Here is a 14,742-nt window from a genome sequence, read left to right as displayed (position 1 = left end):
TGTACCATTTAAAAGAAGGGCAAAGAACTGATAATAGTAATTATTGAGGCATATCACTGTTTTGAACTTCAAACAAAATTTTATTCAATGCCCTTCTCCCAAGGTTAAATCCATATGTAGACAAAATTATTGGGGACCATAACATTTTTTGCATTCATCAGATGTTGGAGAAAAATGAGAGCACATTGAGACAGTACATCAGCTATTCATAGACTTCAAGAAAATCTATGTTTCCAATTTTTTTTCCTTGGCACTAGCGCCCCAGTGGGCCTAGGCATACCTCCATGAACTTCTCCGTTCACTTCGGTTTTTCTAGATCTTACACATTCGGTAGGACTCCTTGAGTGGGTGATCAGCTTGTCGCAAGGCCACTGCCTAATAAGGCAGTGGCTATGCGCGCTACAAATTTATTTAATGATAATGCTGTGTCGCATTTTCACCAAATTTTGAAGCATCGGCAAAAACAAATGTCTCTAGACAGCTTTCTAGTAAAAAAGAATTAGATATGTATCATAAATAATAAACTAATTATTAGGATTTTTTTTGTTTGTTTTCTGCAAATCGAATTCACATTCCAGGTTGGTTCATTCCGCATTGAAGAAAAGATGAAGATGATTCACACTCCTTCACAATGTATATATAATTTTCTTCGAATAAACGTTATACATACAATTTTTTGAGTATTTTTTCGGCATGGAACGCATTATCGTATTTTACTCGTACATTAATTTATATGGGAAACATTGTTTCGCTTAACGAGTGTTTAGCATTACAAGTAAGATTCTGGAACGAATTATGCTCGTTAAGCGAGGTATATATAATATAAATAAATACAAATTAAAATAAATGTGCATGGAGGTGTGTTTAATTATTATGAGGAATAAGAGACTTTTGTAACCTTCTGGTGTGTTCCGGAAACCTGTGTGGAGTGTTTCATATTGTAATATGCATTAGTGACTATATACGGGGTTTGGGATTGGATGGTTGGATTTATTGACAATTTATACACACAATTCGGGACTATAGGCAGTTACAATGCTTTCGCTTTTCTACACACTTTCAGTTCACCGTTACATACGCACTACAGTTCTCCTTCACCAGCCACATCCTGGCAACAGATTTATCACAGTCTCACTGGCACTTCAAATCACACATGAAGTCTTCTTTTCACAGCTGAACTCCGTTCTTGCCATTACTCTGCAGCTGCAAATTCCAAAGACTCAACTCAATTCAATTGAAGCTCATTCCGGCAGGCTGGCGTCCTGAAACTCAACTCTTCACTCTCGACTACTGTTCCACTACTACAGACAATTTCTTGGACTGCGGTTTTGTCTCACCATATTACGAGATACTCACATACCCTTACACATATCCACATCCGCTCTCAAAATAGTCGCCGCTTGCTCCTGTGCAAGCCTGCCAATGTTGGTATAGCTGCTGGAAACACTGCTGAAAGGTATTTGCAGGAAGGTCCCGTACGGCTTCCCTTGTGGCAGTGAGGATCTCTTCGGCTCACTGAAATCGACGCCCACGTAGCTTTTCTTTCAAGCGGGGAAAGAAAAAGAAATCGCATGGTGAGAGAGCAGGTGAGTATGGAGGGTGTGGCAAAACGGTGTCCTGTTGTTTTGCCAACTCCTCTTGGACAAGAACAGAACGATTTTCAGGGGCGTTGTCATGTAGCAACAGCCAGTTCTTCCTGCGCCAAAGCTCGGGACGCTTACGACGAACTGAATTGCGTAGATGGCGAAGGATCTTGTAGCGGTGCTTCCTTACAGTCGCTCCTTCTGGGATGAATTCCATGTGAACATTTCCAGATGAGTGAAAAACAGTTCAAGCATTACCTTGACTTTTGGCCTGGCCTGTCGCTTTTTCTTCTTGGCGATGATGTCAATTTCCAGGTGGCCGATTGTCACTTCACTTGCAGATCGTACAGGAAACACCAGGTTTCGTCTCCTGCTGTGATCCGGTTGAGCAACGCCCCATTTTTGTCAGCACTGTCGATTAGGTCACGGCAAATGTTCATGCAATCATCACGTTGGTATTGCGTCAGGACGCTTGGAACACTTTGCTGGGTAACATGAGACATGTTCAGGTCATCAGACAGAATGCTGTGGCAAGTACCATGGCTAATCCCTGCTGCTGCTACGATTTCATCCAGCGTTTGGGAGTGGTTGGCACGCATGGCCGTTGCAGCTTATTGGATCTTGAGTTCAGTTCTGATCCCTCTTGGTCGACCGGTATGCTCATCATCTTTCAAACTGTTTCTCCTTTGTGCATAACTTTTGTGGCATTTAAACACAGCCTTTCAGCCCAAGCTTTTTTTACTGTACGCTTGCTTGATAATCTGAAATGTTTCGCTATCAGATTTGTCTGATTTTTGGCAGAACTTGACGATTTACTATTGCTCAAATTAGGACATTCTCGATTTCCGCCGCTCGCAGACAACTATCGTACACAACAGTGGCTTTCTTTATGAGTACACCGCATGCACACAACAGCTTCTAGCTGGGACGAGACTAGAACAGGCACGGCACCATCTCGTGATTCCATATATCCGCTGAAGGGCGTAGGGCCTAAGAGAGCCACTATGCGGCCAATTAACAAAATTATTGACTGTGCTACTTATACTCTGTCGCCAAAGTCAAAGTCACATTGCGACTGACTGTCAGTCAGTCAGTAAGTCTTTGTGTCGAGCCCAAATATACGAGGGTCATACTGAAAGTCATGAGCAACAATTTTTTGTAGAGTAACATGCTTTATTATTGACAAACCAAATACACCACCTCAATCTACAGAGCTTTCTTTATTTTTCCACATAATCGCCACTTCTATGTACACATTTCTCCCCAGCGTTCTGGGAGTTCGAAAATTTCCCTTCTGTAAAATTTCGTTCCAGCCATCTGAAGACACTGACGCACTGCTTTCTGAATTGCCTCCCTTGTCTCAAAACGTTGTCCACGCAGCTGATCCTTCACAAATCCGAAAAGATGGTAGTCGGAGGATGCCAGATCAGGGCTATAGGAGGGGTGTGTAAGAACTTCCCACCTCATCTTTGCAGTTGCTTCCAATGTGAGGCGAGCGGCGCGGGGGTGAGCGTTGTCATGCAAGATGATGATGTTTCGTCCCAGACGTTTATGGCGCAATGCACGACGGAGCTTGTGAAGCGTCTGGACATAATGAGCAGCATTGATGGTTTGTGCAGGTTCCAGGAATTCAGCTAGAATAAACCCCTCTGTATCCCAGAAGGTTGTGCCCATCACCTTCACAGCTGATGACACTGTCTTTGCTTTCTTTATGATGGAGAATGCAAATGGTGCCATTCCATACTCTGCCGTTTCGATTCAGGCTCGAAATGGTGAAACCAGCTTTCGTCACCTGTCACAATATAGAGCAAAATACCATCGCCTTCGTGTCGATATCTCTGCAGCAGTTCTGAGATGATGGCTTTTCGCTGACCTTTGTGGTCTTCGGTCAATAATCGCGGGACCCAACGAGCACAAACTTTCCTATAGCCCAAGCTTTCAATCATCTCCTGTACTGCACTGTGCCCTATTCCAAGTTTTCGGGATAAAGTGTCCACAGTCACACGCCTGTCATCTTCAATGATCTCATCCACTCTTTCCTTGTTGCGTTCAGTTGAGGCTTTTCTAGGATGACCGCTCTGAGGCTCATCTTCGATGCTGGTGTTCCCATCATTAAAATGTTTCACCCATCTTCGAGCATTGCTTGCACCCATGCACACATTTCCATAAGCACGCTGAAATCTCTGGTGAATTTCTGCAGCAGGGATTTCCTCTTTCACAAGAAATTCGATGACAGCACGCTGGCGAAACGACATGTGGTTGTCGGCCATTTTGTTAGGAGTGATACTGGTCACGTGATGCAAGCTATTGACGTCACAAGACACTCAAGGTTAACATAACAGCTGGTTCCACATACCACCGTACTCTCTTTCGTCTGCTGTTCCCAGGTTGCATGCAAAAAAAAAGTTGCTCATGACTTTCGGTACGACCTACGTATTTATTACTATTTTGCATTTACGGTCTTGTTTTTGTGGGGCGTCCTCTCTGACGAGAGGACGGGTCTGCCTTTTGTATATGCTGCTGGCCCTTGCCAGTGCCGTCTTTCTCGGGTCTTAGTCCCGTGGGACTCGAAACCATATTTTACTGTCTCAGATTTGAGACTTTCCTTTTCGTCGCCTCCTAAGACTCCACTCCTCTGGCCTGTCACACGGGTGTCAAGTCAAAGTCGAAGCGTCTTCTGTGTCCTTTTATAACCCCCTCGCCACGGACCACACAGAAAACACACCTTTATTGTTAAGGAGGCGTGTTTACTGGTCCGTTACCTAGTAATTGAAGTCCTTCTGTTGCATGCGTACGTTTCGCCGGATTGTGTTTACCGAGTCGTTGTCTATCAGTGAGTATACATGTCACAATACATACAAGTTTGGAAATGTAGGCCTACCATGTCTTTTGTTTAATTATCTCGTAAACATTACGACTTACGAGCAAATTGTACTAAACATAAAGGGCATTTCGTTTATCTACAGTCTTTGTTCCAAGCATTCTTCGTTTCAATTCATATTTAAGCAGTTATCAGTCGATATGGGCAGAGAAACGGGCGTATCTTTTCATGCAAAATGGCCGTTAAGATCGTAGATCTAAATGGAAAATGAACTCGACAATACTTTCTAAATTCTCCAGTACGAAATTTCATGGGAATCTGTCCCACGGTTTTCGAGTTTCATTGCTACGGACGGACGGAGCGAAAGCGCCTGAAGAAAACCTGAACACACACACACACACACGAGAGACTGCAGATATTGAAATTATGGCCGTTATTTTGAAATGCCTTATGCTTACCATTGTGAAGACAGCAACGTAAGCCTGTAAACTGAACGACGCACTTGGTCGGCGCTCCTCCACCCCACGAACCGTCACTGTGTGGCTTCTCTGTTAATGCGATTACCCTGGGCTCGCAACCACGCCGGAAGCAGCGAGATTCTGCAGCCATGGTCTCTTGTGTGTCTTCCTTCTGCAACATCGACAGAAAGCAATAATATCTAGACCACGAGTTGTTCTGCTTTGTGTTTTTCTTGACTCTCTAACACCGTATGGTCTGGTGGGTGATCATCAACCTATCAAGGGGGTGGGGGGGGGACTTTCTCTTTGAAACGTAGGTAACCATTTCCATTTTTTGTCCTTTACGTGTAGTGAAAAGTGAACATTTTTTAACTTAATTAAGCACCATGAGTACGTGTGGCGGAGTGGAGGGACAGCTCCATTCTATTGATTTTGGGGTTCGCATCTCCCAGTAGCTCCATGTAGCTCCATACATTCTAAATTTATGCACTGGGTTTGAGGTTATCTGGTCAGCTTCACGCCCCATCCATATTACTTCCGGTGAAAGATTCCCCGACACTCATTGGACAGGAGGCTGGGTAAGTCGCAGAGCCGGGATTCGAACTCTGATTATCTGGTGATCCAGCCGGTAGCCTAGTAACCATACTGAAAGAGCCGAATTGAGACCATTTACTTAAAGGAGCGATGGTGAACCTTCTAGGCAGGTGGGCCACACTGCAAATTGTAATACGCTGCAAGAGCTACACAAAACTGAATATGACGATCGAAATAGTTTAACCTTGCATTAAAAAAGGTCAAGCTATCCCTGTAAGAGATCGTGGAGGCCCATAGGGTTGTAAAACGTCGAGGCTTCCACCTTTTCTAGACAGTCGGCTCACGGATGGCGATGAGGCTGTCAGTCTTAGGCGCCGGCCGCCCTTTACCCCCAGGAAGATTCCTGGTACTCATTTCTGTTAGAGGCTGAGTCGACCCCAGAGCCCAGAAATGTGTGACGTCACAGAAATAGCAGACGTAAAACAAGCGAACGATGAGCAATCCCCTCCCCTTCCACTACTACAAGGTCAAGGCGAGGTTACACAAATGTCCTGCATGTCCTGCTCACACTAACGACGGAAGCCATAACCTGAAAAGGAGTCTATAGGAATGAATGTTCATTAATAAGCGAATATCAGTCTCTACAGAAAGAGATAAGTAAAGGTAAAGTCGTCTCTGCGTATTATTACTTAAGAACTCGGCCATTAAGCCATGGAGGAGTGAAGGTACAGCTCCACTTTTCTGAGCCTCAGCACTAGTTGGAGGTGAGTGGTGAGCTTCACGCCCTGGCGGCTTTACCCCCGGAGAAGGATCCGTCGATGCCCATTGGAAAGGAGCCAGCGTGGAACCCAGAGCCGGTCTGGAGGCTGTGTAAAAGCTTCAGTTAAGAGTTTCATTTCATGATTCAATCTGTGTTTGCAACATAGGCACAGGTGAGGTTTTCATGGCAGGGACATTGAAGTGAACGGTCTACTGGGTTGCAACACCATGTGCTTCGGAGGAACATATCGCCTCCATCTTCAGGGTTAAACAATAAGTCAAGCAAGAAATTAGGCGGAAAGCTGAGCTGAGTTTCTCTTCCTTCATTTACTCTGTTTAGTTTGTTTATTCGAAATGTTTTTTAAATGTACGCCTCCTGGCGGGTCACGGGGCGGTTGAGATGTGCTGCGTCACATGGCAGCCAACGTGTTTAACCCCCCCCCCCTTACTCGGCTTCTTTCACCCCTCATCTTCCTCCTTATACACGCGCGCACACACGCACGCACATTAGGTAAAGCTATCCCTGTAACAGGCCGTAGAGGCCCATACGCTTGTGAGACGTCGAGGCTCCCACATTTTCTAGACAGTCGCCTCACAGATGGCGGTGAGGATGTCAGCCTTATGCGCCGACTACCCATTACCCCCAGGAAGATTCCTGGTACTCATTTCTCTTAGAGGCTGAGTCGAACCCCAGGGTCATAGTGCAGCTGGAAGAATTAGCTAAATTGAAAAATCCAGTTACCTCATCGGGAATCGAACCGCGACCTTCCGGCCTGTAGCATAGTGCCTTAGTCAACTGTGCTACCGTTACTTCCCCTTCGTTTTCTGTCGCCTTCTGCGACACTACCCACACGTTTGTGCGTGCAAGTTCTCTAAGGGTTAAAATACCGGTGTTAGCTTCTTACGTAATAACACAGAATTTTCTAATCGTTAAGCGTCTCGGAACATAAGCAGTCATTTAATCTGGGGCAAAATCGATTGCTGTGCAGTTCAGCACCACAAGAAACGCAGACTGCACTATCGGCTCTTAACAATAGGTCACTTGGCCCTTTGAAGCAATAAATTAATCGAAGTAATACAGAGTGATTCAGAAAGATGGACACAATTTCAATTGACTATATTTCCTGAACTGTATGTTGCATTTGAATTCTGTAAAGTACATTTGAAAGAGGATGTTACAAAGTTTCTAGTACTACCGCTAGTGCCCTCCATCACTGCGTCCCAGGCCGATCGCGTGTATCGGAGTAGAACGTGGAGTGCATTCGAGTGAACTTTGAGCGCAGCCCAATGAAGTCAACCCGTAGTGCTAGTAGAGAACTTGGACTATCGCAAACAACTGTGTGGCGTGTACCACCTCTTCCCACAAATTTGAATGACCTAAGAAACTGTATCACAGCTGCGGTGAACTCAGTGACGCAAGATATTTGTCATCGAGTGTAGGATGAATTCAGCTACCGTCTAGATGTTATCCGTGCAGCCGGAGGAGGGGGGGGCACATTGAACATCTATAAACTTCCATGTATGTATAATCAAGTGTAATTTACAGAATTCAAATACAACATATAATTCAGGAAATATAGCCAATTAAAATTGTGTCCATCTTTCTGAATCACCCTGTATTGTAACTTCAGTTCCTACCTCACAGAAAACAATTCATCTTCATCGCAAAGACCTATTGCTTAATGCTGCTTAGGGAAGTGACCTCTGTATCTACTAAGAACTGTATGAAATATATTACTCTGTTTTTGACTGTTAAATCAGAGGGTACACATAGTTAGCGTTGTAGTTTAAAAGGCTAAACTTTCATTTTCGTCTTCACGTGTCCCTCTGCATCTCTTGTTATCTTCAATTTTATTTTGTTGAGGACAAATACGTAGTTCACTGACACGCGCAGGAAGCTTGCTGTCATTTCTGGCACTCGGGCATCGTCAAGTTGCAAACACGAATACGCCTATTCCCTGTTTTCCGTCTGTCTCTATGTAACAACTTGAGAATTGCAGAACGCACTTTCATTAAACCTGATATTAGAAAGTAAAGAAAAATAGGCAAACAAGTCCCTGTGCTTAATTAACCACTATGCCATGAAGACATATGGGGGAGTGGAGGTACAGCTCCACCATTCTTGACTTCGACAGTAAATGGAGGTAACTGGGCATCTTCGCGTCCCGATCGCTCCTGGTGCCCATTGGATAGGAGGCTGGGTGGGTCCCAGAGCCGGTCTGGACGCTGTGTAGAACAGTAAAAGCTTGACCACGCAGGTAATCGAACCCCGGTCATGTATTCCATACCTTTTTTCTATAGGAACTGAGCTATCCCTGTGCGCATCTCTTAAGCTGTTAACTTTCACTGAGCATGCATTGCAAGACGACGGAACAGGCGGAAGTAGTCGCCGAAGAAGACTCGCTCCCTTACTGATAATTAATGTCAATTAATATTATTAGTGCTACATTTGTAGAGGTTCGGCCTGTACACACAGTTCGTCACCGTTAAAGATCAGTTTTAAGCTGGACGGACCAGAGTGCATGATCTGTGCCCAACGTGCAAATAAGCCATCGCAACGCAGTGTTTTAGAACAATTACACGGTTTTATGATATTACCACAAGGAAGAAAGCACAACGTTTGTGTCTACAAGCATTACCAATGCCACGAGTGCTTGCTGCACTCTTGGCAGACTACTCTCTTGCCGGACGGGTGTGGGAGAGGCGGGTTGGACTGGAGAATACACGAACCCACAAGCTGTGATATACACTGTTTTTTGCCATTCTGAGTATACAAGTAGAGCGCCCATATCCAAGTTAACGCTTTGTTAGCTTAGTTTTCTGGGTTTCGAGAGGGGAGGCTCTGGGGGACAAAACATCTTACAAACCCCCCCCCCCTGAAGCACAGAGCAAGCTCAAATCGAAATATCCACATGCGAGCAGTTGGCAAACACTACGCTGCGTTACACGTCAACTGATTTTCATTACACAGAGTAAGAAAATTCAAAAACATAAAAATTAGAATTAGAATATACAAAACTATAATTTTGCCTGTGGTTCTGTATGGGTGTGATTTTTTGATGCGGCAAAGTTTACTACTCTAACTCCTTTACTCAATACTCATTACTAATTTCGTGCAAACTCTCATTCCCAGTAGTTGGTTTGAAAATGTCTTCCTTGCCTACTTTGGCACTGAACCAAATTTTCATATGGTACTTCGGGAATTTCTCAAATACAAGTTCTAGTTCTTCATAGGTCCTGTCTTTTATATGTGTACCATCAATTTTATCGCCTGTTGGGGCATGAACATTCAGAATGATGACATCACACCACCGACCTCTTAGTATTATGTACGTATGACTAATGAACTCTACCCTCTTTTAACTGCTGATACGATTCTCTTATGTACGAAAATCCTGTACCTAATTCATGCTTCTCATTCCCCTTTGCATAGAAAAGTGTATATTTGCCTGCTGGTTCGTTGCCACCTCTGTCTCATCTGACCTCCTGCAAAAAAAAGAAAAAAAAAAAAGTAAAGCTATCCCTGTAACAGGCCGTGAAGGGCCATAGTGCGGCTGGAAGGATTAGGTCAACTGAAAAAAATCCAATGACCTCAATGGGACTTGAACCCGCGACCTTCCGGCTTGTAGTATAGTGCCTGAACCAACTATACTACCGCGTGCCCCCCTGACATTCTGTATTCCCGCTATATCTAACCTATATTTTGAGATTTATTCCGCCACTACCCTGAGCGAACCTGCCCTATACAAACTTCTAACATTTAAAGTACCAAATCTTATATCCATTTTCTTTCGCTTAGGTCGTTTATCCACAGAATCCGTCCAGGTCCGAGGCTTCTTTAACATTTTCGTAACAAACCTATTTTTTACGATGAGGAGTTGTTCGCCCCACGCCCAACCCCCATGCTGGGGGACTACTCCTTGTCGGCTGTCTGCAACTGCTTATTCAATATATTCACAGCTTTCCTCCATACTCGGAGGGCGTCTCCTCCATCCCCAACCGTGGTGACATGGGACCCACCTAAGGTGGTATAAAAAGCTATCATTCTAAAATTCCCCAAGAATGTCGTTTGTCACAGAATTCGCGCCGCTCAATCTACAACATCTCTGAGGTTGCGTCGTCATCGCATAAAGACTTAGTCCCTTAGAAAGTTACTAGAGTTTGCTTCTAGCATACGATGGAAACTAAAATCGTGAACACACAGCACTTTTTCGGCCGGCTTGCCTAATCAAGTTATAATTTACCTTCAAAGGCGTTTTAGTCAAAATAGTCTCGTGAACCACTCCCAGAACAGACACCTGCGCACAGACATGAAACCATATAATTAAGTCGTGATGACACTACGCAGCGCCACCGTCAAAGATGTTTGTCAACCTACTACCGCTATCTGTGCTGTTCTTGCGGAACTACCACAGAGATGTCTTTCGGAAGGAAAGATGGAATAATAACCCATAGATTATACGGGCCCATCAACTTTAAAATTAAAGTTCTGTTCTTTGTTTGCTGTGCTTAACAATAGCTACATCTGCCAAAATACATTTCAGCACTACGACTTGATCCAACCGCATGAAAATAGCCGTCTGGCCCAAGTTTATTAACAAAGGATTACATTCAGTACCGACCTTCGCTATTCATTTTCATTAGGCATTTAAAGTGGATGTTAATGAAGGCCACCTAAGTACCGTTACGCATTTGAACAAATAACCGATCAGAGTGGCCGCGCGGTCTAAAGCACGCTAAAGCATGAACAGTCTTCTCCTGCTTGAACACTGGGATCGTAGGTTCGAATCCCACTCAAGGCATGGATGTCTGTGTGCGTTTATTTTGTTTGTGTTGTTCTGTGTGTAGGTTGTGGTCTTGCGACTGGCTGATTCCCCGTCAAGGTAGTCCTACGGACTGAGCATAGAATTAAGAAATCGAAAAAAGCGTTCCGCAAAGGCTGTAGAGCCATAGATATAAACACAATCCATAATCTGATAATATCACTGTATTTTATAAAGCCTAACGGGTAATAAACCTTTGTGTTCCATAAAATGTTGAGAAATTCTCAGAGACGTAGCTTTTTGAGAGGGACTCGTTTCCATGAAGTTAATGCAGGGAGATCTTCAGTCCAATAGACAAGTTTTCGATCTAGCCTGATTAAAGCTTTGAAATTACGCAATTTCCGGCTACCATAATAATGAATTGCTAGGCGTTAACACCTTGAATGTACATAAATTAAGTAGATCACGAACGAACGAGCAGTCTGTGTTTTGGGGCATCGTGTCTATTCTGTGAGTACTGATAATCATTTGAAGTGGAAGTGTGGTATATACTATACAAAGTAAACCGTTTACGATTGATAATTTGTGCGATCCACTCGAGAAAAGACTCGCGGTCCACATGCTGAAGTTACTGACTCACGGTCCACATGCTGAAGTTACTGAAAGCTACTTCCAAGGGGTCTGAGCAAGTAAATGACGCTCCGTGCTTCAGAGAACAGAAGGCCCCTCTTCATAAATAGAATCAATCATTCGTAAAGAAATACCAAATCCCTACATACATAAACGAGTTTCTGGATTTATTTGGGGGTAACAATTTCTGTTCTCCCCTCTGAAATCAAACGGATATGCTTTTCTGTATCTATAACTTAATGACAAAATAATCCCCTCCCCCCAACCAAATTAACAAACTGAGACTTTTATCTTCTGAAACATAATGCAGTGCAGGCCGCTGAGAGTCAACCGACATTTGAGAGCGATATGTGGCCTCTATCTTCAGGGTAGAAGAATAAGCCAAGCAATGAACCAGCAAGCGGCAGTTACAGACCTCTGTCCATTTGTCAGCTCTGTTTGATATACGCAGTTACATCCCAGAAGAGCGAGGTCTTCATAAGATCAAATCACAAAAGCTATTTTGTGTACTGCGACTGACAATTTCCCGGCGTTCTGCACAAAGTGAAAAGTTGTTCCACCGCTCAATCAATTAAGCGCCATGATATGAAGAAGAGTTGGGGGTGGAGGTATAGCTCCATCGTTCTTCACCTTGACACTAGACGGAGGTGAGTAGTCAGCATTAAGCCCCGTCCGCTTTACCTCCGAGGAAAAGGTCCTCGGTATCCATTGTATAGGAGGCTAGATGGGCCTTAGAACCAGTCTGGACCATTTGGAATAAAGAAAACTCTCTTGCCCCAACCAGAAATCGAACCCTGGCAATAAAGTTAAAAATGAATAAAAGTCCTTATGTGGTGCTCATGTCCGTCATTCTGTTTGTGATCTAGTATCAGTATCTAAACGCTAGATTTACTTAAAGTTCGATATGGGGAGAACTCCACCAGTTTGCATTTCATTATTTCTATTTGTCAGTAAGCTTCATACACTCCAGGGGCCGTCGTTGCCAATTTTGTGTACTGTACACTATGGAGTACACCCTCTCCAATCTTCTTATATCGGTTAAGAGAAATGTCCAAAAATTTCATGGCTCTGATTCAGCCTTCAGCTATTTACTTCATCACTTTTAAACATCTTAGATGTACCAATGAAAGAGCCTCGTTATTTCTGGTTGTTTGGTTAGTACTCTTAGTTGCAACGTCTCTGGAGGGGGGAACCAAGCATCTCCCCTCATAATTCTGGGGGGAAATTGCTAAATATTAATAAAGAAAAATACAATTAATTAAAACATTATTTTATATCCAGAAAGTTCTAAGGGCAGTGAGTAGAAAAGGCCTTAACCGGCTGTAATCCACATTTGTAAGTTGTCTGGCTGTCCCATCCCCCTTCTGGAATATTGACTGATGCAACCCTAAATGCCACCTCAGGAGCTGAGAAATACCACATTTCCCAAATTAATAAGAATTCAAGTTTCTCAAAACTGCGTCAAAATTAATAACAAGAAATTTCCAGCCAATGTCAGGAAAACCTTCACTGGTGTTGTAGTTCCCAAAACATGAGTCGAAGAAACAAAAATAAAATACTACTGGGTCATTTTGCTGCAGCAATTGCAATATCACTGCCGCATGCAGGCTTGACATTACAAATTAGACAACACTACCAGCTCTTGTAGTTCACAGAATTAGACACAAGTGTCCGTGCTTGTAGTTCACAGAATTAGACAACAGTGTCTGTGATTGTAGTACACAGAATAAGACAACAATTCCAACGCTTGTAGTTCACAGAATTACACACTAATGCCGGCGCTTGTAGTTCACAGAATTAGATATAAGTGTCCGTGCTTGTAGTGCACAGGATTAGACAATAGTGCCTGTGCTTGTAGTTCACAGGATTAGACAACAGTTCCCGTGCTTATAGTTCACAGGATTAGACACCAGTTCCCGTGCTTATAGTTCACAGGATTAGACAACAGTTCCTGTGCTTGTAGTTCACAGGACTAGACAACAGTTCCTGTGCTTGTGGTTCACAGAATTAGCCAACAATTTCCATGCGTTTTGTTCACAGAATTAGACAGCAGTATCTGTGCTTGTAGTTCACAGAATTAGACAGCAGTGTCCATGCTTGTAATTCACAGAATTAGTCAGCAGTGTCCGTGCTTGTAGTTCGCAGGATTGGACAACAGTTTCCGTGCTTATATTTCACAAGATTAGACAACAGTTCCTGTGCTTGTAGTTCACAGAATTAGACAACAATATCTGTGCTTTTAGTTCACAGAATTAGATAACAATGTCCGTGCTTGTTAGACAACAGTATCTGTGCTTGTAGTTCACAGGATTGGACAACAGTTTCCGTGCTTGTAGTACACAGACAACAGTGTCAATGCCTGTATTTCACAGAATCAGGCAACAGCTGTAGTTCAGTCATATTTATATTTCGGCATAACACGTCCAGATTAGTACCAACTAACGGACAAGATATAAGCAAAAGAGCAGTGTAAATTAGTATTTTATTTACGAGAAGCCCCAGGAAGTTGTTCTATAACGTGGCGCCCCAAATGACCGCTTAGTTCGTCTGTACTGCAGCGCTTATTCTGGCTTCGGCAAAATTATGTTTCAATGAGAACTGATTTCGTCAGCACAAGCCAACTTGTGGCGGGAACACAGGAAGGAGGAAACAAATAAACGAACGAAAACGAAGAGAATGAAGAAAGAAATGCCGTATATATCAAATTTAATCAAAATGGAGTCACCGAAAGCGGAGTTACTCGTTACATGAACACAGCACGCACTAACGGTGTGCCTACAAATGACTTCACCGGACCGCATCCTCACACTTCATCAGTCGTGAAATTCTCTAATGCCATTTAATTAAAGGCGAAATTAAGATAATTATAATCCAGACTAAGGAAGTAACAAAATGTATTTTCTAGGTCTTCGTCCAAGTTCTCTGCCCTATGGAACGAATATTTAACGTTTGAAGCCCAGTGGTTACCATATGCACAATTTGTTTTAACATCGAAAGCGCTGAACTGTTCCCACACAGTATGCTTACACGTGCGTACCATTGATTCTCACAACAGCCATTATTTCCCTGTGCAAGATTAAAATGGCTGTGCTTATTACTGGAGACGTAATGTTTTCTGTGAGGTGCGAACTGGCTTTTTAAATATTTTTTCGTGATTGTGTTGACCATGGGCGCCGACAGGACTGTGTTTTTGG

The 14,742-nt window shown here is 43.5% G+C and overlaps 1 protein-coding gene across 1 annotated transcript in view; it reads right to left on the bottom strand.

The window, feature by feature from the left end:
* Nucleotides 1-14,742, bottom strand: part of LOC111872015 (chaoptin) — a 58,371-nt gene that overhangs the window by 36,545 nt on the left and 7,084 nt on the right. Inside the window, exon 2 of the mRNA XM_023865482.2 lies at nucleotides 4,863-5,034. Within this exon, the coding sequence (XP_023721250.1) occupies nucleotides 4,863-4,865 (3 nt within the window). The 5' untranslated portion in view covers nucleotides 4,866-5,034. The remainder of the gene's footprint in view (nucleotides 1-4,862; nucleotides 5,035-14,742) is intronic.

Source organism: Cryptotermes secundus, unplaced genomic scaffold (assembly GCF_002891405.2).
Source record: "Cryptotermes secundus unplaced genomic scaffold, Csec_1.0 scaffold77, whole genome shotgun sequence".
NCBI lineage: Eukaryota > Metazoa > Arthropoda > Insecta > Blattodea > Kalotermitidae > Cryptotermes > Cryptotermes secundus.
The sequence above is the reverse complement of the archived record's forward strand: the minus strand, read 5'-3'. Positions and strand labels throughout refer to the sequence as shown.